This window comes from Opisthocomus hoazin, chromosome 15 (assembly GCF_030867145.1).
Source record: "Opisthocomus hoazin isolate bOpiHoa1 chromosome 15, bOpiHoa1.hap1, whole genome shotgun sequence".
Classification (NCBI taxonomy): Eukaryota; Metazoa; Chordata; class Aves; order Opisthocomiformes; family Opisthocomidae; genus Opisthocomus; species Opisthocomus hoazin.
Window position 1 is genome coordinate 6,760,737 of NC_134428.1, and position 22,072 is coordinate 6,782,808.

General features: G+C 42.2%; 2 protein-coding genes across 6 annotated transcripts in view; one reads left to right on the forward strand and one right to left on the reverse strand.

Annotated features, from left to right (window-relative positions):
• Nucleotides 1-12,353, reverse strand: part of LOC104331056 (ATP binding cassette subfamily C member 1 (ABCC1 blood group)) — a 55,305-nt gene extending 42,952 nt beyond the window's left edge. The window contains exon 1 of the mRNA XM_075436960.1: nucleotides 12,220-12,353. Within this exon, the coding sequence (XP_075293075.1) occupies nucleotides 12,220-12,267 (48 nt within the window). The 5' untranslated portion in view covers nucleotides 12,268-12,353. The remainder of the gene's footprint in view (nucleotides 1-12,219) is intronic.
• A 3,504-nt stretch (nucleotides 12,354-15,857) lies between these two features.
• CEP20 (centrosomal protein 20) lies at nucleotides 15,858-21,611 on the forward strand. 5 transcript variants are annotated; one of them, XM_075436890.1, is made up of 5 exons: nucleotides 15,862-15,969; nucleotides 16,421-16,618; nucleotides 17,802-17,886; nucleotides 18,771-18,913; nucleotides 21,173-21,611. In XM_075436890.1, the coding sequence occupies exons 1-5, from the start codon at nucleotides 15,942-15,944 to the stop codon at nucleotides 21,247-21,249; spliced, it is 531 nt and encodes a 176-aa protein (XP_075293005.1). In that variant the 5' UTR covers nucleotides 15,862-15,941; the 3' UTR covers nucleotides 21,250-21,611. The 5 variants fall into 5 exon arrangements, with proteins under 5 accessions (XP_075293008.1, XP_075293005.1, XP_075293006.1 ...); XM_075436891.1 differs by having other exon boundaries at nucleotides 18,774-18,913; XM_075436892.1 differs by having other exon boundaries at nucleotides 18,819-18,913.
• The last annotated feature ends 461 nt before the right edge of the window (nucleotides 21,612-22,072 follow it).

A 22,072-nucleotide genomic window follows, 5' to 3' on the forward strand; every position in this document is an offset into this window, starting at 1 on the left:
TAACCAGCACACAGTAAAAGCGAACAGCACAAGACAACGTCACTTCACTGTTTGTTAAGTGGTTTCCTAGCTCCCAAGCTCTCTGCAGCAAAGCCAGCTGAGACTCTCTGGTAATTCATAACAACAGGGCACAGAACTAAGTAAAATGCTTGCCCTTGCAGCCCATTTCCTACTCCACAACAGGAAAATGTAAACCAATATAATTCAGTGTTTTCCTATTTCTCTAAACAACACAATTCTCAAAAACAAGATAAACCTCCGTACAATCAAACCAGAACTGTAGCTTACAAAAATGTGATCACCATTTCCATTACTGGTACAAGGACTATTTACAATGACAGGCTATTTAGTAAAAAGAACTTTCATACCATATTTATGATTGACTTGAGTTAGGGAAATCTCTTACAGGAAATTATCACAAGGGACACTTCCTCTCAAGTGCTGTAGATTTCTGACTCTCCAACAGAATGATGCAATACAGAGATATCGCTGCTGCAGCCAAAGCATAGCTCACAGGCTTCTGTTTAAAAGCCACACAGCGAAAAAAAGCAGTCCCACGCCCAAAGGCTTATTAACCATGGTGTCATTTTCAGTTGCAAAGCATTTTTTCAGACGGTTGCACAGCTCGCAACTGCATGGAATACCAGTACTGCTTCTGGGACATAATGGCGGTCAGCAATCCCTCTCCTCTGTACAAGCCTGAGCTGGTCACAGAAATAAGTGCCATTATCCACATTTTGTAGACAAGGAAACAGAACCAAAAGAAGCTCTAGTGCCTGACCCCTCTATTCCAACATCAAAGCTGGAACAAGATCCCACTGTTCAGAATTGCCATGCTTTGATCCTTGCTTGTCCCCACCTTCCACTGATTCAACAGTTTCAAACACAATTACAAAGAAAAGAAAATAGGTCTAAAGAGAAACATAAGATACAACTTGCAAAAAATAGAACTTGAGGCTAACAACATTATTTTATCACAGAGCAGGTTTCCCCTTAAATTTGACCATTGCATACTAAGATATTTTGTTGTTTTTGTTGTGTTCTTGTTAAAAAACTTCTTTTGAAAATAAAATTCGATTAAAAAAAGTCATCCCATTTTTGTCAGTTTTGAAAAAAAAAAAATCTCTGAACTGAATACAGCCAATTCAAACAAATTAACACTGGCAGAGCACAAAAATGACCAATTATGTTTTAGCGTATCTGCACAGAGGTCACGTAAGTTGTTCGTGACAAGGCAGCGGCTGTGAGACGCTGTGGGTGAGCCACATGCTTATTAAGTTCCCTGACGGCATAACATCATCAGAAATTTCAGCTGAGTCATCCTTACATTTAGCCACCACACAAATGTTTTTGGCCTTCTAAGTCCCAGCTGCTCTGCTCCAGCACAACAGCCAAGAAAAAGTCTCATGACTGCAGAACAGTTGACAATTCACAAATTAAGACAGTTAATAAGATTCTACAAGTAAATTGACAGGATGTAATTAGCTTTACAACAAACAAACAAGAGCACTGACATTTTATTGAGTTCATTTTTGAGATCTACACACTGCTCAAAGAAAGCTACCATCTCCTTTTTCAGTGTTTTTAAATGCTTGCTGTGAAATGTATCAGGCGGTTACCAGAGAAGACAGAGCAGGTAATGCATATGTCACTACCACGTGTCTAAATAAAAGAAAGAAGTGCGGTACGCATGACAGCTATGCGTATTGGCTGGAGGACATTCTAAAAACATGTACAATCTTTCACTTCACTTTCATATTCGCATGTTATCTGGAGGTCTCTCTGCATAAAAGGCAAGAGGGTACAATGCAATTGTACTTCAAGGTCAAGAACAGAAGTCGGGACAAATAGGCAGCTTGGGGTAAGATTACTGCTAGAATTTAAAAGCTACAGCAACATCAATGCTTCTTTCACATTTTTCCAGAATTTGATCCAGAGGCTGTTGATATCAAATAGGAGTTTGCTTAGCTTAAATGCGCTATTCATCTCTGTACAAGAGAAATGACTACACACAGGTGAGGTGCAGAAGCCCCTTCCATTTTACATTCATTTCAGGTAACAAAAGATGAGGAAAGCATGCACGAAGAGAGAGACGTGGTGGTATTTTTTCCTGCTGATTCCCTAGGTGAAGTTCTCTCAGGCTAGTCTACGCAAGGCAGTAGGGCAGAAGGGAACAGAGCTGTAAACCAAACCCTTGCATCTGAGCACCGGATGTCCACACAAGATGCCTTTCACTCCAGTTCACACGAGAGTTGCAGGCTCCCTGTCGGGCACTGGAACATGTTTGCCAGTTAACACCTGCCCAAAAGGTGCTCGGGCCACTCTGGTGTAAGCCAACATGCAGGACAGGGGACTGTCAGGAAACAGCATCAGAAGCAGGGGCCCGGTCTGAACTGAGGTTAATGCCTCCAGTGGACAAAGTCAGGAGGAACTCAACCCATCACAAAAGCAAGGCATACCCTAAATTCTGCATGGAGGATACCATAGTTTTATGAGGTTCAGTTGTGGCTGGAAAACATGTCACATCACGAAACCAAGAAGTACTCATATTCAAATCACAATGTTCAGCTACACAAGTCTAGACTAGTTCTGCTGGTTTAAAGTACACATTTCTCCTTTGCCTTCTAAAACTCTGAAACTGGGTTTATATATTTTCCCAGCACAAACCAAAACTCTTTACAGGTCAATCCAGAAACATTCACTGAAGCTGGCCTTTGCTTTTAGCAGATTAATTAGCCAACTAATGACATTTTTTTCTGACTCAAGTTTTAGAAAAACTATTTTAGCAAGTTCTATTCAAGCACCAAGGTGCCCCATTTTCAAATCTCAAAGATTAACAATAATTTTCACTCTGACTGGACAGCTAACCCTTCCACTTTGCAAGAGCGCATCAAACGACACAGATCCAAGTATCCATTGAAAGTCTACACAAACTAGTAGCCTCCTGCCATGAAGGAGTAGGAGGAAATAAGATGATAGGTCTATAACTATTAGATTGTATTATCTGGAAGCAGCCTTTAATTTATGACTGCAGGAATGCACAGGAGAAGAATCAGTATGATCCTTGTTCCTTTCTTGGTAGAGAAGAGATCTGCGCTGGCTTAGCTTTAGTCTAGTCCACAAGAAATACATCTCAGATGTTAAATAGTTTCAGGCTGGGTTCTTTTACTTTTAAAATCCCTGAACAATTTTAAAGTTTCCCAGAATGGCAAATGGGTATTTTTAAATTTATCCAACCTATTTCTCAGTTTTCATTCCCATCACCAGCACTCTGGCTGAAAAAGATATCAGTCCACAGTTTTTGTGCCCAATAGCACGTTTTGTCTCAGGGCACAAAAAGGCTTCCTATCACATTTGGAGTGAAACTCTCTGTCTCCAAGCAGAGCACAAAAAAGGATAAGCAGTCCCCAGAACCACATGGATCTATTCACAGGTAAACCACTTATTTAACAGTGCATAATCCTAGGAAAATAATGAACTATATTAATTACTGTCTAAAATTTCAGGAACAGGCAAGATAAAAACATCAGCAGTAAGATCGTAAGACAATGTTGCAACACGAAAGATTAATTATTCCGTCTCTGCTGAGGGAGGGAAGACTACAGGAAAGCTGTATGTGTGCCTAATCTGCCTCGCTCCTGGCAGCCAGGAACAGCTGTTAAGTGAGCAGCCAGCAGCCGCCTGTTCTCACATTAATAATCCTACTTGGCCCACCCCACATTTTAAAATTCTCACGGGCAGAAACGGAGAGACCAAAATTGCTCAGTTTCATCCCTGCTGCGCACAAGTGTGCTGGAGATACAGGCTGCCAGCCACGCTGTTAAATCCACCTGTGTGAACCAACTGTAACTGAAGAATGACTTAAACCTTACCACACACCTATGTTAAAAACAAAAACAAAAAAAAAAAAAAAAAAAAATCACAAAACCACACTGGAATCATGGTCAACACTCTTTCAAGTGGAGTTTGACACTGACATCGGTGTGTACCCACTACTTCAATATCGCCCACAGAAGAATCATCTCCTTTGTAATACCACAATATTGTTTCTCAATCTTATTTTCCTTTTAATCCTTATTTTCCTTTTAAATGTTTAGATGTGTAAAATTTTTAAAAAAATTTAAACATTTTTTAAATGTTTAAATCACATTTTTAATTTAATGCAATGCTTGTATTTAGTAGAAAGCAAGTAATTAGCTCTCTCAAGCACTAACACTGAAATTGCAGCTGACAACTTTCATTATAATAGTATCATCACTTTCTCATTGAAGTAGGAAGTCTCACAACCTGGTAGCTCTAGGTATCATATTAAAAAATTCCCCAGTGTAGCACCTATAAACCCACAAGGCAAGTCAACCATTTTCCCCCAGATGTCAAGCGGCCATCAGCCTTTAGCCTACACTATCTAGGACAGCAGATTTCCTGCCTGCCTCTTCCTGATGGAAGACTTGCCTGATCAGGCCAAGCCTACAGCCTCACAAGCGCTTCTCACATCAGTGGACAACGAAAATGGGGGGACAGGAATACACATGCAAAAAGGACCTCTCCCTTTAGGGCTGCTTTAAAGGAACTCTGACCCTGCTTTACAAGTCCCTGATGCCACCATTCTCCATCAAAACCAACAGTAAAAACAGGGACACTACTGACCACAATGAGTGTTAAGGAAAACAATAACCTACAAAATGATCCAGATTTTGCCACAGGTTAGGAGGTCTGTTTTCAGGTGATGAACTTAAAAGAGCTCTGCAAAATTATTCAGCTTACCAAGTAAGTGGTATGCAGTTTAGCTTTAGAAATTTTGAAGAAAGACTGAAATAAAGTTCTCAAAACACTGTAAATATAGCATCTTCATTCTGTCGTTCACATTTTGGAGTCAGAGCCTGAAACGTGCTGAAGCTCACCATTTCTCTAAGAGCATATTTAGAATAGAGCCTACGACAAGCACCGTCGTACATAACCTTCACCAGTGTTAACACAAGCCCTGTTGTGCTTACTCTTCAGGCTAAATCACAAGAGGTGACAGGTTGATAAACAAACAACAGATATTTGCACACGAAAAATACTCCAGAACTTCAACAAAAAGCAGCAGAAACACCCACACTTGCAGTTCTCCTGTCTGCTCAGCAATATCCACAGAAACAAGCAGCAGACAACAATATCCCTAACAGTGGCAAACCAGGCACTAAATTAGGCATATGACACTACAAGCAACCATCATAAACTTCCCATCTACATGTTATTAAGTCCTTTAAAAATACTATGCATATTACATTGAAATTATTTTGGAAAAAGTATTATTTGCATTAAAGGATCCAATGGCTCTAGAATCAATTCCAGATGAAGCAGCATAACACACAAGAACAAACACAATTTTCCACCTCAGTTGACATTTATTTCCTCTAGCTGCTTTCCTTCATAAACGGAAGTCGCCCAAAATGCACGGATCTCTCCTGTGACACAATGGAGTTGTTCTTGCAATTGAAGGTAGTGCAGAATGTACAAATCAAACAGTACCTTTGCTGTGATGCACACAAAGTGAGCTCATGCTGTATTTAAATAAAGCTTTGAATACGCTGCCAATTTCTCTGAAGTACTATACTACATGAAATTAATGGTTTACTGGTTTATTGTATCATCTAAGGGTGTACTCTGCAAATAGCAAGTAGAAGAAAAATTCAAAATACTTGTACAGATTTTACAGTAACTTCTTTCCAACAGCTTTTTCCTATGCTTAATGAAAGACAGCCAGAAGTGGGTTTTTTTAATTTTTAGAACACACAAAACCAGGATTCTACTAAAAAGCAAAAGCCACACAACCAAATACTTGATCTCATTTCCAGACCCCATAGACTCCAAAAACTGCTTCTGCAAGCAGAAATGACAGAACTATGCTCCTGCACAGAACTATGCCACTAACCACAAGCAGTGAAACAAATGAACATGCAGTGTGCCAGACTACCGGTTTGGGAAGACACTTCAGGACTTCCCTTCATGGTCACATCGGAGTATAGGTGCTTATATCCCCACAGAGTTCTCAGACATTTCTTCAGGCTGATAACAGCCCAACAGATCACGAAGTTTCTGCCTTTTTGTACTTCTACTGCCACAAAGGTGAAATAAGAAACATTAATGGTAATTACCAAATTGGGATTAGATTCCGACCTCCAACTCTCATGGATACCACACACCCACAGAAAAGACAGTTTCGGGATTTTAATTTTTTTATTACTACAGGGGAACTAAACCTAACATGCAATTGACGAACTTCTCTTACTTGTTACTAGAATCTTGGGGGGATGGATGTTCACCGAACAGTGAGAACACAGAACATTCCTTCTCATAAAACCATGAAATACCACTGATATTTCCTAATGTCTAGATATTTCCTAATGTCTACAAGGCATTGAAATCCTTTTGCTATAGATAGCACTGCATCAGCTAAAATTGTGTGTAAAATGACAAGAAAAGCGCATCTTTTGCCTTTGTTTCCCTTTAGCCTAAGATAAGAAGCTGGTGCTAAGAAGTCACCGGACAAAGGAGCACAGGAACTGATCTTTGTAATTCAACAAGCTAAAAGTCACCGACTATTTTTTGTGTGTCAGGGAAACATATGACAAACAACATCAGCACTTGCAAAATAAAAATGTTTAGCTTCTTTCTGCAGACATAACTTTTCCGTACCCTGCCATGTCTGCAAGCACCATGAGACAACATTACAACCTTTGGCCACATCACAACAAAATATTTATCATTCATAGTTTCAGAATCAAAAGGATGGTTTTTACTCTTCTGTAAAGTTTTTCACTGAAATCACTGTTACTTAAAAGTATACAGTGAAAAGATTCCTGCTCTCATCTCCTTTTTGCACCAATACCAGGACTTATGCTTAATAATGCAACAGCCTGTAGAGCGAGTTCAAATCACTGTGAGAAGTTTGAACTCACCTAGGTAATAATCTTAAAGGCACTAAGGCAGCAACTTAAACTGGGATAAACTGTATCCGAAGCTACCACAGACACCAACAGTGAGAAAACAGTAATGCACGGAATTCTGATTCTATTAAAAGTAAGCAAAAGGTCAGCACCCAGCAGTAGGCTTTTTTAGAGATGTGACCTAGAATGGCTTCAGCACAATCCAGGTTGACCTTCACTTAGTCACAGTATAGCAGGGTGTTTCAATGTAAACTGCACTGTAATTGCATGGAACGGCACAAGTTATTCAGGCATTTTGCTGGGGCAAATGTCAGGCATTGACAGCTGTAGAAAAATAAGTTATTATTATTATAATTTTATAATATTATATTATTATTATTATAAGAATGTTAAGAAAATACTCCTCAACAACAGAATATGAGGCTTCATTTTCCTACGTTTCCCCTAAACCAATCTATTTTGGATCAAGAAAGATAAGTTTAATTTCTAATGTAAGTTTAATTTCTATTGAAATCTAGACCCTCGTTCACATGACTAACAAAAATGTTTTACCGGTTTAAATGAGAGGAAGCTGACAAATAAGCCTCTGGCTTTCATCGCTAAAAAATCCAGTGACAACTAAGCCAACCAATCCGCTGTTAGCCACAATAAAGTTACTGTCTTGTGTCAAGGTTTTTCTGTTTAACACTCTGCTGCTGTTCCTCATCTGTTCCAAATGCTGTCCACATATGACCTTCCTATGTCAGCAAATACAAGTAGTTTTCTGCTCAGCACACTCTTTTAAACTCTGGTCACAAATGCATTCATAAACTTGGTACCTTTACAACTAAAGGAAGAGCCGAAACTCCTAACTTTTATCAAGCTCACTCAGCACTACACACACAGCACTTCAAACTCCCTCCCTCGCCCTGCCACAAACACACTGAGAAAGTACGAAAGACATACTTTACAGTGCAAAAAGTTGCAGGAGTCCAAGAGGTGTTAATTTACTGCTTATCTAACACATGCAAGCATAAGCCACAGAACTTCAGAACATGAAATTACCCCTTACATAAAAAGTCTGGTTTTCTTCAGAAGTCTACTTCAGGAAAACTGTGTCCCAGTGTTCTTATAAGCAATATAAGCATTGCAGCTGTTTACGTCACACAATATCACTTCACAAACATCAGCTAATCATTGTAATGAATTCAAGAATATTTTTTTTTTCCTTAATAAAATCTTCTCAAGCCACATTATAGCCTTAGAAGATCCTAACATGTCTGCAACCAGCTGAAAGAGGCTGGTGGATCTCCCCCAGCTACAACGTCAACCCAAACACAAAACATTGTATCTGTTGACAAACTCTCAAGAAAATACATCTATTAAGGCAGACAAAACATGTCTGAAAGCCTCAGACAGAATTCTACACAACAGTAAGAGAAGCAGAGCCAAATCCCACCAAGTTGGTGCCCGGATTTTGTGCACAAGGCTCTGCTTCACCTTTTCTCATCCATTCTGTTTCTCTCCTGTAGTTTGGTTCCATATGAAGAAATGCTAAACGAAGAACAGTGTTTGGATGTAACTTCTTTACTGACAGAGAAGAGGCTCCACAAAAGCTTTCTGCACCAACAGGAAAGAAAACAGGCCTGGATTTATTTACACAGGCAGACACAGCTTGAATCCTTACAGGAATTACAGGACTCTTGTTTTCAAAATGAAACAGAGGAGATGAAAACTTGCTTTTCTCCTAGAAGTAAACGGAATTACCTGCTTTCAATCCTTCCTCAACAACCAAAAGCCCAACTAGAAAAAAGCAGAAAAAAATTTCCACTAAGTTCCCACTGAGATCAAGAAGAATTAGAGTTAACTTCTATCTAAAATAATTTTGCAAAACACAATGTCTTTGCCTGCGAAGGACATGATAGGAGCTTATATAAACTCAAGCCATTTCTTTCACATTCCCTTAAGTATAAGCAAGAACCTCAAACGTTACGGATCCTATTTGACTTACAAGCATCTTCTTAATGAATGAATAACTAAGACTTCCTGTAAAATCTGTCAGAGCAGTTGGGAAGGGACTGTAAGGAACTTGGTCTGACTCTGCTTTTTCTTTCATATCTCCTTTTTTATAAAAACCTTATTGGAGGCTAGCCTTGAAAACTCAGTATCACAAAAACTCTTAACCTCTTCCTTTAGCAATTTCAAACATGAAAAGACTTCTCTAAGTGTGATCCTGCATAGTTTACAAGCTCCGAAAAACTGAAACCACCCCAAAGTTTTATTCAAAATAAAGGAAAAGCAGCAGACTATTTCAAAAGGTAACTGAACTAAGACCACCGACTGTGCGAATGTGCATATATCCAGACAGCTAAGGTCAGCAGGCCAAAGTGTACAGTAAATTCCACATCTGCCCTGACACTTACCCTGCTTACCTAGAATGACAGAGTTCCTCACCCCACTTCTTTTTTTTTGCACTCTGGTATGTAAGCAAGGTAGACTGCACTCCAACACTAGTGATACTCTAGGCAAAGCTATCTCAGCATGTGAGGTCTCAAAAAAAGTTTTCCAGTTCAAGCAGGCCCTTCAAGTCACTGAACTGAAATGCAAATCACGCAAAATGTTACCCACAGCCCCTCACCAGGGTTGTTTTTTTTTTTTAAAGCTTTTATTGTCATCAACAGCTATTAGTAAATAGTAACTTTGTCTTACACAGCTGTACCTTTCTTTATATTATGGATGAGATACTCATTCCGAATACCCAGTGATGCCAGAGAAAGCAAGGACGAAACAGTACCCTTCCAAAAACGGAGTCTGGGTCAAAGGAAGCTAGAAACAGTTAAGTTCTGTAAGCAAACCTGATTGTAGTGAAGTTAATATGCTGAGTGAGGGCACAGAGATAGGTTAAATAGTGAGGGGGGTGAAAGAAAGAAAAAAAAAAAAGAAAAAAGAGTGAAGAAGATAGCAAACTTGCTTGGGCTGTTGACCTTTTAGAGTAGCCATTAAAAAAAAAAAATCTGTTTAATTGTCAGACAGGAACTTTCGACAATAACATTCCTTGGGTGTGCAAACAAGAAAAATCCTCACCAGCAAATCTTAAAAAGATTAGTATACAGCCTTTAAGGGTCCATTAGGTCCTTTCAACCTGAAAAGTCTCCTCCACAATTTAAAACTGAGTTGCCCCAAACTCAGCACTGCCCTTGACAGAAAACACATCTCTTCCTTGAAACTGAGTTTGCCAGTGCTAGGAGACTCCGCTGCTCCGCTAGGAAGGCTTCAGCACCAGCCAAAACAGCTGATACAGTCATATAGTTCACCACAAGAACATAACAACACGTGCCACCAGATATCTAGCGATCACCCAGCTCCAAGAAGCAGATGAGTGCAGTCCACAGGACAGGACAGTAGCACACGCGGAGGTGATATCTACAAGCCCAGTGAAACACTGCATGGACAGAGGGATTTTCTGACAATCGATTACAACTTCAGCTTCAAATAGTAGCAATAATGGAAATACCAGCAAATGAAGCAGACAGAGTAGCCATAAGCACAAAACTAGCACTACTACCCTCTCCACCACGGGGAACAACGCAACAAAGTGGATACAGAGTGTTGTTTGTGAGCACAAGCTCAGCAAGGAAGAAAATTTTTCCAGATACACCTTACACCAACTGGAGTGCCCAACTGCTCTTTCACAGGATTAGAATAATCCAGAAATCAAACAACCACACCCACAGGATCTTTAGTTGGAAGAAATGAAAGGCAGACTCCACATGATTTGGAGAAGGATGACAAATCACAAAACCATCTATATCCCTGGGAACCAATGCAACTGGTGAAAGAAATGTATGGAGTAGTTACAACACACCACAAATATCAGCAATGGCTGTGGCATATACAAGGATTCTAAGTGTTTTCATAATAAAAGAATCTGCCATCAGAAATCCTATATAAACTAGCTGTTTCCAACATCCTTAGTTCTTGCTTCTACCTGATGTTTCAATGCCACAGTTCAAAAAACTAGCAGTCCTTTTTCACCAAATTACTACCCTCTGAAACATGTATTCTCTAAAGCTTTTCAAATAAAATGTCTCATTCTAGTAGAGAGGAAAAAAATACATTTGATGACAACTCATAACTTAGCCTGTTCTGAGAAACCTGAAAATTAGCTCCAGAGAGATACGAACACAAGCAATGTAAAAGCAGGTTAACAGTCACTTTTGGTCAGCTGGAAAAGGTAAATATCTTAAAGTCTCAACGATTTTTTAAATATCTGCTGAGTAATATCTTAATGGTTCTTGCAACAAATAGTACAATGGCATTTGCCGAGACATCCAATTATATTTTTTTACTAGTAAGGCAGCTCATTAGTTCAGTACTATTTGGCAAACATCCGATGAGTCCGTGAGAAGTTCTCTCAACAGTCTAAGAAAACCCACGTTTTCCTCTGACCACTAGGTTGCCTTCAGTAGCCCTCCCCCTGCTATTTTTTAATTTCTTTTTTAACTTCCATTTCTCTCTCCCCCCTTCCTCCACACAACCCGTTTCCTCGCTGCTCTCCCGCCTTCCCAGGGGCCTCACTGCTGCCAGCACCCACGCGCCACGCGGAGCAACCCGCGTCTCGGCGGAGCAAGACCCGCACTGCACCGCTCCCGCATCGCTCGCCTTTGCTCAGCCGGTGTTCAGCCCACCCGCAGCGGGCTCCGCTCGCCGCTCTCCGTTAGCAGAGTGAAAATCTTTCCGCGCAAGCACGCGACGCAGCCGCCCGCCTGCAGGAAGCGTTTCTTCACAGGACGGCACGGCACTGCTCAGCTCCGTGGCAGCAGCCCGTCACCGCTGCTGTGACCGGCCGCGCAGCCCCGAGCAACGCGGCCCGGCGGACGGCGCGGCAGGCGGGGGCTCGCCCCCGGCCTCCCGGAGCAGCACCCGCACCGCTCCGCTCCCCAGCACTGCCCGGCCGAGGCCCGCGCAGAGGCACGCCAGCTCCCGCTCTGCGGCCCGGGCGCGGGGACACCGCACCCAGCCGGAGACCGGCGAGTGCCCGGCCGCGTCCCTGCTCCTCCAGCCCAGCCCAGCCCGCAGCCGCTCCGCGCCGCTGCCCCCGCCTGCCGCGGCGCCCAGCGATGCCGGCCCGCGGCCGGGGCGCGTCGCAACCCCCCGCGCTCCGCCCAAGGTGAGCGCCGGCACGGGAGGCGCCCGCTCCCCCGCCGCCGGGCGCGGCCTCCTCGGGCTCCGCCCGGGGCCATCCCCGTCCCGCCCGGCGCCTCGCCATCCCTCGGCGTCGCCGCCGAGGCCCCGTCCCGCCGCTCACCCAGAAGGGCTCGTAGACGTCCGCGCTGCAGAAGCTCTCGATCCCCATGGGGCGCGGCGAGGCGACCGCGGGCTCCCGCGGCGGCGCTGCGCTTCCCGCTCCGCACCTCTCCGTGCCGGGGCGCCAGCGCGGCGCGCTGATTGGCTCCGCCGTCACGGGGATGCCGATCCCCGGCGCCGCCGCCCGCGCTGCGCAGCCCCGCCTCAGCGGGGGCGGGGCAGACGGCGCGGTGCCACGCGCCCCGGCCCGCCCCGCCCCACCGGCCCGCGCGCTCGTCCGCGGTGGAGGGCGGGCCCGGGCGGCGGGAGCGCGGCGCGAGCGCCTCGTTCAGCACGGACCCCCCCCCCCCGGCACACCTCCGCCTCGCCTGCGCAGGCCGCCGCTGGCGGGCAGCCCGGCACCCCTTTCCTCCTGGGACGGCTCCGGCCCCCGGGCACGGGGACCACACGCGGCCCCCTTCCGGACTCGGGCCCCGTCCTCAGGTCAGGCCGCAGTGAAGGCCTCGGCTCACCCTCGAATACTTGGCTTTTCAGCATGAACCAGTTAAACTGGTTTCAGAGCCCTGAACTAGTTCAAGTTGACTGGCACGAGCCGAACCAAAGTAACCCCATGCACAACCAGGTTTGCACTGAAATTTGCGCCAGCTGAAGTGACTGCACGGCCCCCACAGCTGCGCGTGGCCGCATCTCACCACCCGCTCTTCACGTCCTGCTTACAGCGCATGGTTAGGCCCCAGCCACCTTCCGTGCTCAGCGGGCTGTCTGCACGCACTGGAACAGACCAGCTGGGCGGGGACGGCGCGTATGCAGGGACGCTATCACACACTGTGGGAAAGAGCAGGGTGGCTACGTATCACCCTAGAATAACACCTGAAAGCTTTAATCACACAAGTTACATAAAGAACCTCAATTTAAAAGGTTCTTTTGCATCCAGAGCAATTACGGTACCGAACAAAGTTGTCAGAAGGTTTCCTTTGTCTGATATATAACTAAAAAGCATCACCCACACGAAGCAACACCTTGCAGACTGCCTCTCCGCTCGTGGGTACGCCTTTGCTGCAGCCTCAGAGCTGCGCAGGCAGCCGGCGGTGGCCAGGCTGCCCACCCAGCTGCGCCATTTCTGCTCTGATCCCCCGGCTCGCTCAGCCCCAAGGTCAGGGTGAGGAGCAGCAGCAGCATTCAGCCCGCCCCAAGGTCACCTTTGTCTTGAGGAACCAAGCAGAATCATCACAGAAAGATCAAACCAAACAAATTGGGTCTCAGAAGCTATACAAGTTTGTGCCAGTTTAACCCGTACCTTAGTTCATACCATACTAAAATCTTTGTAGTATTGCAAGAAAGCAGCTAAATGTTGAAGCCTGATTCCCCTTATTTTTATTAAGAATATTTCTGTGCTGTTTTGTGTACTCTCTGCATTCATCTGAAAATCATATGAAACACCTTGGTGGGTTGTTTTCTGATGTCTCCATGCTCACCAAGACCCCTGTTGAAAAAGTTACATCATAGTCTCCAACTTCTGTTATCCTACTGCCCCTCAGCTGTAAGGAACACTTTTTTTCTCCTGGCTGCTCTGCAGCACATGTGAATGATAATAGCTCTGACAATTAACACAAGCCATCCTGTAGTTAAGTTGGACAAGCTTTTCCTTTTTTAAATAACACTATTAATAAAACAGTAAACCAGAAAAAAATGCTAAATAGATAATACAACCTCTAAGAGCTTGCACTTTTACACATTATTGGTGTGCAATAATAGAATATAAACTTATAGTTGAAAGGATACAGCAGAAAATTACTTAGGATATAGAGATCATACACAGGAATTGCTCCAAACAAGAAGGCAATAAATAAGCATGAGGTCTGGAGGGGCAAGAAAAATAAGTTTTTCCCCACACATGTTTTTCTCCAGATACCATTGTACGCTAAAAGACTAAAAAAACGTAGGTTACACTTTAAAGATTCAAACTTTCCAAGTATTTTTTTTTTCAGCCTCAAACTGTCCTTGTACTAACGGTCATGCACCAGGTTAATAATGTTTCTCATCAAATAAAGATACTTGGATCGACACCTCGAATTAGTTCCCCTCCAATTAATTCCATCTCCTTCCCTTAGAAACTCTAAGCAACAGCAACAACAAAGATGCAAAACAAAGCGTGGTCAAAATGCAGAGTAAATAATTAATGTGAGAGGAAGCAGCAGAGTTCAGAAGCAAAACGTAACAGACTCAAAATGTAACTGACACAAGCCCAAATCTGCAAAGAGACACAGAACCATGAACTCAATAGTACCAGAAAGTCACTGAATGTGGATTTCACAAACCATTGTTTATAACAATTTGAAAACACAGATTAATACATAAAATAGAAACTGCAATCTTATTTTAAAAGGTATTTTCTTCCAAGCAGAAAAAAAAACAACCCCAAAATTCTATTTTGGACTCTGAACATTCATTTGTAGGCTACAAATTAAAACTGGATAGGAAATACAGGGTGGAAAACAGCTGCAACTTATTAACTGCAAATTAGGTGTAATAGAACAGTGACCCACAACAGCACGAAGAAATTTGGAAGGATGCAGAGATAAATGCTTTGACTGTGGAAAAAGCCACACGCGCTACAGGTAAGCCATTGCTCCTCACCAGAGCTGCGCGGCGGACCTGGGCCGCGGGCTGAGGAAAGACGGAGGCTCGTGCAGCCTCACCGAAAGTGGCTGCAGCGTTAACGCAGCAGAGTAACTTCGCAATTACTGCTAAAGACCTCTTTTTTCCCCTGAGCTTTTTATTGCCCCCTGCCAGAGATTCTTTGCAAGCTCATACGTATTTTCTTTGAGAGGAAATGTAAAAAAAAAAAACCACAACAAAAAAAACCAACCAGAAAAATCCCAAGAAAAAAACATCGCCCCCCCCTTCGAGGCTGTAAGTGGTTTACTGCTTAAGCCGACTCCCGTTTCCCTTCAAGCCCAGGCAGGCTGCTCCAGCCAGACCGTGACAAATCCGGTTTGTTCACCCACGCTGGCTGCACGTCCTTTGGGAAATGCCTCATACACTCACAAAATAAACACTGTTGACTCACCCCAGCAACATGAAGTGCACACATACATGCCTCCAGACGCGGCAGACACCCTCACAGACTTGCAAAACACCCAGTATACGGTTACATTTTGACAAGCTCTTTTTTAAAGCTTATCTTTGGTGAGTCCTTCCAATTAAAAGTTCATTTTTCAGGGACTCCTCTGCTACACATACTCAGTCTCCATGTTTCCTTTTTTCCTTTTTTTGTTCCCCCTTTCCAAATAAAGCACATTGACAACCTTAGAAATTACTGAGGTGAAAAAGTACAGGGACCCTGACACTCCGTCCGCCCCCCCCCCAGCTGACAGGGCTGAACTAGTGGCACGCACGAGCAGGACGCCGGACGGTGACGCCGCACACCCCACGCAAGCACCACTAGTTACTCCATCCCGGCGGGACCACCACGGGGCCGAGCAGTCGCCCCCCGCGGCAAGGCGCTGCAGCCCGCCTCAGGCAGCGCACGGCCCCGCCCGCGAGCGGCAGGAAGCGCGCGGCCCGCCTCGCCAACCGCCCGCCGGCCCTCCCCGATTGGCTGACGGTCGCCGAGAGGAGGCCCAGCAGGCGCCCGTCCCGCCTCCGAGCGCTGCGCCTGCGCAGCGGCCGCCTGCCGCCGTCGGGCCGTCTCCTCCGGGCCCGCGGGGCGGCGGTTTGGTAATGGCGACGGTGGCGGAGCTCAAAGCAGGTGGGGGGGAAGGCGTCCCGGGGGGGGGGGGGGTGGGGGTAGGGGTGAAGGCGGAGGCGGCCCGACCGAGCACCGAAGGGGCGGGCTTTCGGACTGTGTCCCTCATGCACCCGGCGGGCGGCCCCGAGCCTCCCCGCAAGCACTCCGCCCTTTGTAATTCGTCGTGGTCTGGTTTTCACTCGTTAAAAGCATCTCGGTCCAGTAACATCCTTCTTCGGAAATTGCTAGAACGTATGTTTACTACTGAAAAAAAATTGTGACTTCTTTGAAGGCTTAATTTTTAAGTGTAACGTTCTTGCTGTTGTCACCTACTGCTACTGGCATATGCACAGGCGCAGATATCTTGTCTTTATTTCACTGTCAGTATGCCGAAATTATGTTTATATTGCGGATGATGAATGCTGCTTGAATACATTTGGCTTTATATCATCAGATCTTTTTATGGTAATAGTTTTAAAGGACACGCTGGAAAAAAGAGGTGCTCTCGGAGAAATCAAAGCAAGGATCCGGGCTGAAGTTTTTAATGCTCTGGAGGACCGAAGTGAACCACGGCCACCACTGTCTCATGAAAATCTCTTAATCAATGAACTAATTCGTGAATACCTGGAATACAACAAATACAAATACACATCATCTGTTTTAACTGCAGGTATTTGGGCTGAATTTTTTTTTTGGCATCACTGTGTTAGTGGACAGTTACTGTTTGGTTGACTAATTCCACTGATACTATGAAATGAATAAGTGAGACCAAGCTGCACAATCTTGTCTTCCTTTGGAAATAAATAAGATATGAACACTCTCTCGACAGCTTTACTTGCAGCATTAAGCCATTAGTTTTCTTGAAAATGTACACTTTGCTCCTTATCCTTGACGTAAATGCTGTGACAGAGCAGTTGATGAAAGAGCAAGAACATTTGCTAGCAGCCTGCAAAATCAAAATACCTCTCTTGAAATATCTGTTTTTGTTTTGGAAAATGGCTATTTTTAAAGCACATATCACATTTATTTTCCTCATTGGCATTTGGGTAAAAAAAAAATAGAAATCCTATAAATGAACAAAATTTCTTTGATGAATAATTTTAACTAAAATAATATGTAGATAAAGCAGTTGGTAGTCTGAATTATAGCAATTCTGGCAATTCGTGCATATAGACTGCGTCATGGTTAGTTGTCTTCGGATTTAATAACAAAAAAAGAATATGAAGAAGGTCCATATTTTTTAACAACTGCAGTGAAGTATTACTGGCTGTGCTAAAATACCAATATTTGAGTATTTGAATACAACATCTAAATGGTAGCAGTAACTTATATGGTGCAGCACTTAATTATTTTTGCAGCTATTGCTAACTTGTATTTGAAATTTTAAATTCTGTAGTTATGCTTAGATACAGTAATTACATTTGCTATTTAATAGTTTGATATATTTCACTCTATTAAAATTACAGGCACAAAGGTTCATCTTGAGAAGAGGGAATGGAGACAGTCTGTATAGTAGTTAATGTATGGAATCTGTTTGCTAACAGTACTTCTTTAGAGAAAGAGTGTTTTGCCTGATTAATTTATCTTTATATTGTAAGACTTCTTTAATATTTTTCTTAGATTCCTTTAGAGTAAAGATAAAACTTGTAATACACTATTGTAAATTATATGAGTATGAAGCACTAATGTTTAAGTGAGTTCCCTGGAATTACAATATACCATTAGATACTAATAGTCTAAAAGGGAGGTATGTGCTCTCATTCTCTTTTGAAGTATCCTGATCGGTCTTTAAAAGTTAATTGGTGATGTTTTTCTTAACAGTCTTAAGAATTTGGGGGAAATCTCTTTTCCAGAATCTGGCCAGCCGGAAGTGCCCTTGGATAGACAGTTTCTTGCCAAAGAGCTGAACATAGTTGAAGATGCAAATGGAAAATCAGTGTAAGGAGTGATGTTGGAATGCACAGTATATTCTGTTTGGCATATATTTTTCTCTGTAGTGTTACTATAAATCACATATAAATGTTCTCACCAACTGAAATGTGACTGGACCACAGGGCTGCTCTGACATGCTGGATTCAAACTCACAATGTCAGACATGGGGCCATTTTCAAACATACTCAAAACTAACATTAAATTCTGCCAACTCTGTGGCATTCTCCAGATAGTGTACTTGTGCACCAGAATGCAAGTCTCTTACCAGTAAAGTCCTCCCTACAGTCAGAAGCAGAAAACAGATACACCCTTTTCATATCAGTGAGTTGCTTTCTAGAGCAATAAAAAGACTATTGTACTCTGAGATTAGATACAAATTCACAGTGCTCTGATACAATGACATTAATGAGCTAGGATACTGAAGCACATTTAAACACGTTCAGTGTTCTCTGTAGCTTATGCTGTCAGAATCTGTCAGGTGCTTAGGAAGAATCAAGTTTGGGATGTGCAGCCTGCCAGAGTCTGATCCTTCACACTGCATGAGTGAGAATGTGGATCCATGTTCTTGTGCTAAGCATGCTCCAGTTCTTCACCCACAGGGGATCTGGAGCTTAGTAGAGAGTGTCTCTTAGTGCGAGCTTTTTAGGAGAATGTTGGTGTTCAGGGTGGGCTTAGGGCTGTGCTTATTTCTATAATGACGCTTGGCATAAGGTATTTTAAATAATTACTCTAAAGACATCTGTACATATTCTAGAAGTAAATATTAAGGTCTCAGAAGTTCTCAGGAAAGGGTGATTTTTTTTTAAATCACAGAATTGTAGAATGTTAAGGGTTGGAATGCTTAGTATTTCTTAGACTTGGTAGACTGCTCCTGTTGTTCCTCTCTTAAGCAGACCGCTTTTGTACGGAATTATCTCTCATTTCTTACATGGTGGTAGAGAAGAAAGTACGCAGAATACCCATCCAAAAGTGTCTTTGCTGAAATATCCAAAGCAGAACCTTGGCAAACTACCTGCTGAGAGAAATCAAAAAGGTGGGTGTGGGTATCAGGTCATTTTTGCAGAAGTTATATTTGTGACTAGATTTTCTGTATGATACACGTGGTTATAGCAGCATAAACATGCAGACAGACACAATGTACCTCCTTCTCTGTGCAAGGAATGCTTGCAGCTGGTACTTCTTTTGTATGAAAAATTCTTCAGCAGAACAGTGTTTATACCTCAAAAATACCACTAAGCTGTGTGACCTGCCCATACCTGTTGCTCATGTATTCATTTAAGAAAGTTCCTACTATAATCCAACTCAAGAAAGACCCACCTGTGATTTCTAAAACAACCTGTATATGTGCCTTTGTTTAAATAAGTGACCAACTTACACCAACTCGTAGGCCTGCTTCTCTCTGCTAGTATGCTAATGGGACAGCATGTACGGCATAGAAATCTGATTGCCCTCAGAAGTGCTTGACTGGCCTTCAAATGTGTCAGTAGTAGAACTTTCTCTCTCATATAGGAATGTATTTTATTTACGAAGCAGACATTTTTAAAAATTGCAGACAGCCAAATTTATGTAATTTCTCAACTGTGCAAGGTACTGTGAAGCTCCCGTTACCTTGTGGTAGTTGTAGCTACTTGTTATTACTAGAGGGAAGGAGAAAAAAACCTTATTGTTCATCTTAATTCTCTTAAGGCTTTTGGACTGTTAAAAACTGAAAAATTGGACAGCTGTGCCATTGTATTTTTGCTGCTCTGCAGTTACTAGTAAAGACGAGAAAATACTAATATCCCAGTTCTCAGTGTCAGAAAGGTCACCCACCAAATTGCTTTACCATATTCCTAAAAGTTAAACTAGCCAAACTGTACTCCCTTAGTCTATTACAAATCTGGAATGGGTCAGTCAGAGACAGTCTTATTATGCTGGCAATTTAATACAAGAATTTAACCTAAATTCTCAGTAAAACATGTTAAATAGTGGGTGTATCTCTTTGTTTCTCATCTGGTACTTACCTACTTTCTATAGAAAGTTTGTAACTCTTTAGCTGTCAATTTTGTATATGGGCATAAAACTTTCCTGAGGACATAATTCACATCCCACTGACTGCAGAAGCTTAACCTCCAAGTTCACTGCTCTATAGCAGAACACTGCTAAATCTTGTTTTCCCTTTCTGGTCTGCTTTTTGACTGGTTATAATTCATATGCCTAAGCTACAGAATGACAGGGATCGTTGGTTCAGTTTTTTCCTTCAAAGAGTCTGCTTGGCATATTACTTCACTTTCTACTGTGAGAATTTAGTACCATTGAGTTAGTACTGTCAACTATTTCTACTGAATCCAACATTTTGAAAAATAGGATGCCTGAGATATTATGTCTAAGAAGTGTGGCAGAAGTACTAAACAGCTTTTCTTAACAGTTAATTCATTGAGACAATGTTGTTTCCCTTCTGCCAGAAGAGGGGGCTGAAGAAATAAAATTTCAATACCAAAACTGCTTAAATGATCCTTTGTTAGGATATAATTATTCCTACCAGAAATTTTTGCATTTTAAAAAGCATACTCGGTGTACAGAAATAACTGTTTTTAAAGTATATCTTTGTACCTCAGTTCTGAAATTGACTTTGTGCCAGGTCACCTTGCCCTGTTGACTCCAATACAATTTTACACGGGGCTTTAATTGTTTAGAGTTAGTTACAAAACTCAGGATTAATCATAAGACGTGATAACACATTGCTTTTTGAACTAAAGAAAAATCTAACAGTTTTAAGGCTTTTAACCTTTAAGTTACTGTAGTCTGAAATTACTTTCTGCATGTGTTTGTGGAATATGTCAGTGGACACCTAAAGTCAGTGGGTTCAAAATACTAATTATCTAGCTATTTTAATTAGGCTGCATATTGAGGTAATCAAGTCCATTCATAAACTCAACCCTCCAAGTCTCATACTTTAACATCTAACTTGCTTTTTGTCTAACTTGCTTCTCATATTAAAAATTATTTTCCTTATTTAGTTGAGTGAATATTCCATTAAACTGGTATAGAGACTGGGAATCCTGATAAAACGTGTGGAATCTGATGTTTCTGTGAGTTCATTCACTATAGCCGAGTTGAAGTTGTCCGAAATCTAGTCTTTAGTAATGCAAAGCTCTTACCTCATACAGTTGCATGGAAAAACATATTTGTAAAATTGCCCAAATTTCCTATGATGATATTCTGTATCAAAGCTAATAATAGTAGAAAATAACACTTATACCTTTGGATCTCCAGATGTGTGAGAATATTTCTCTCTGTATTTCATTTTCAGATGGAATTCCAGAACCAGGAAGAATGGCTGGCATGAGCATCGCAGAGCCCCTAGTTTTGCAAAGTATAAACAGATGATATCCTTACTATGCTAATTTCTCATGTAAAGTTCTGTAAGAGTTAATTTAGGAAATTCTTCTTTGCATAAATTTCCCCAGAATGCACAGTGGGACCATTTCAGCTTGTTAGAGCTATCCATGAGACAGGATGATGGGGTCATACTGACTGTCAATGAAAAAAACGTTAGCAAAGGCTCTCTTTCTGCAGTGCTGAGAGAAGGAAAACTGTATATGTATAGTGAAGCCTGTGAATTGGGCCTAAAAATACTGGTTTTACTTTACAAAAATGTGTCTGTTAACTTACCATTTCCACCCTTTCCTTATTATGTTATGTCTTTGTGTGTCTTTCCTGTGTTTTTTCAATAAAATTTTTCGGTTTTATTCTGAGTGGCATTTTGCAAGTGTTCAAACTAAGCATTTTAATTATTCGTCTTTAAGAAGAAGAAGCTGCTACTTTCGGATAAGTATGGGAAAATAAATTTCAATAGAAAATTGAAGTGCTTTAGAGGAATGGTTGTTTTTAACTCTCCGGAAATTAGGACTATGTTTATCTTCATGCCAACAAACAAATGAGGGTAAGTCTTTTCCATCTGCAGTTGCTATAAATTGAAAAGTGTAACACTGAGTATATGGGAGGGAGAGGAACTTCTGTTTTTTTCCCAAATGACATGAAACTCAAAGTCAGGCAAAGCTAAAAATAAAGTTGATAATAGATTCCTGATTCCCAGAACTTTATTTAGCTGAAGTATTTACATGTTTTGAAATGGTAATTTATTTTATCAAAACTAACAGCTATTTTTCTCTACTCAATTAAAAAATGTATAGATGTTAATGTTTCTAGT

What these genes read in the sequence shown, in the direction of transcription:
- CEP20 (XM_075436890.1), top strand. Translation starts at nt 15,942, where the DNA reads ATGGCGACGGTGGCGGAGCTCAAAGCAG. An exon ending in GGTGGCGGAGCTCAAAGCAG is followed by an intron (nt 15,970 to 16,420) that starts GTGGGGGGGAAG and finishes TTATGGTAATAG; the next exon opens with TTTTAAAGGACACGCTGGAA. An exon ending in GATGCAAATGGAAAATCAGT is followed by an intron (nt 17,887 to 18,770) that starts GTAAGGAGTGAT and finishes TCCTCTCTTAAG; the next exon opens with CAGACCGCTTTTGTACGGAA.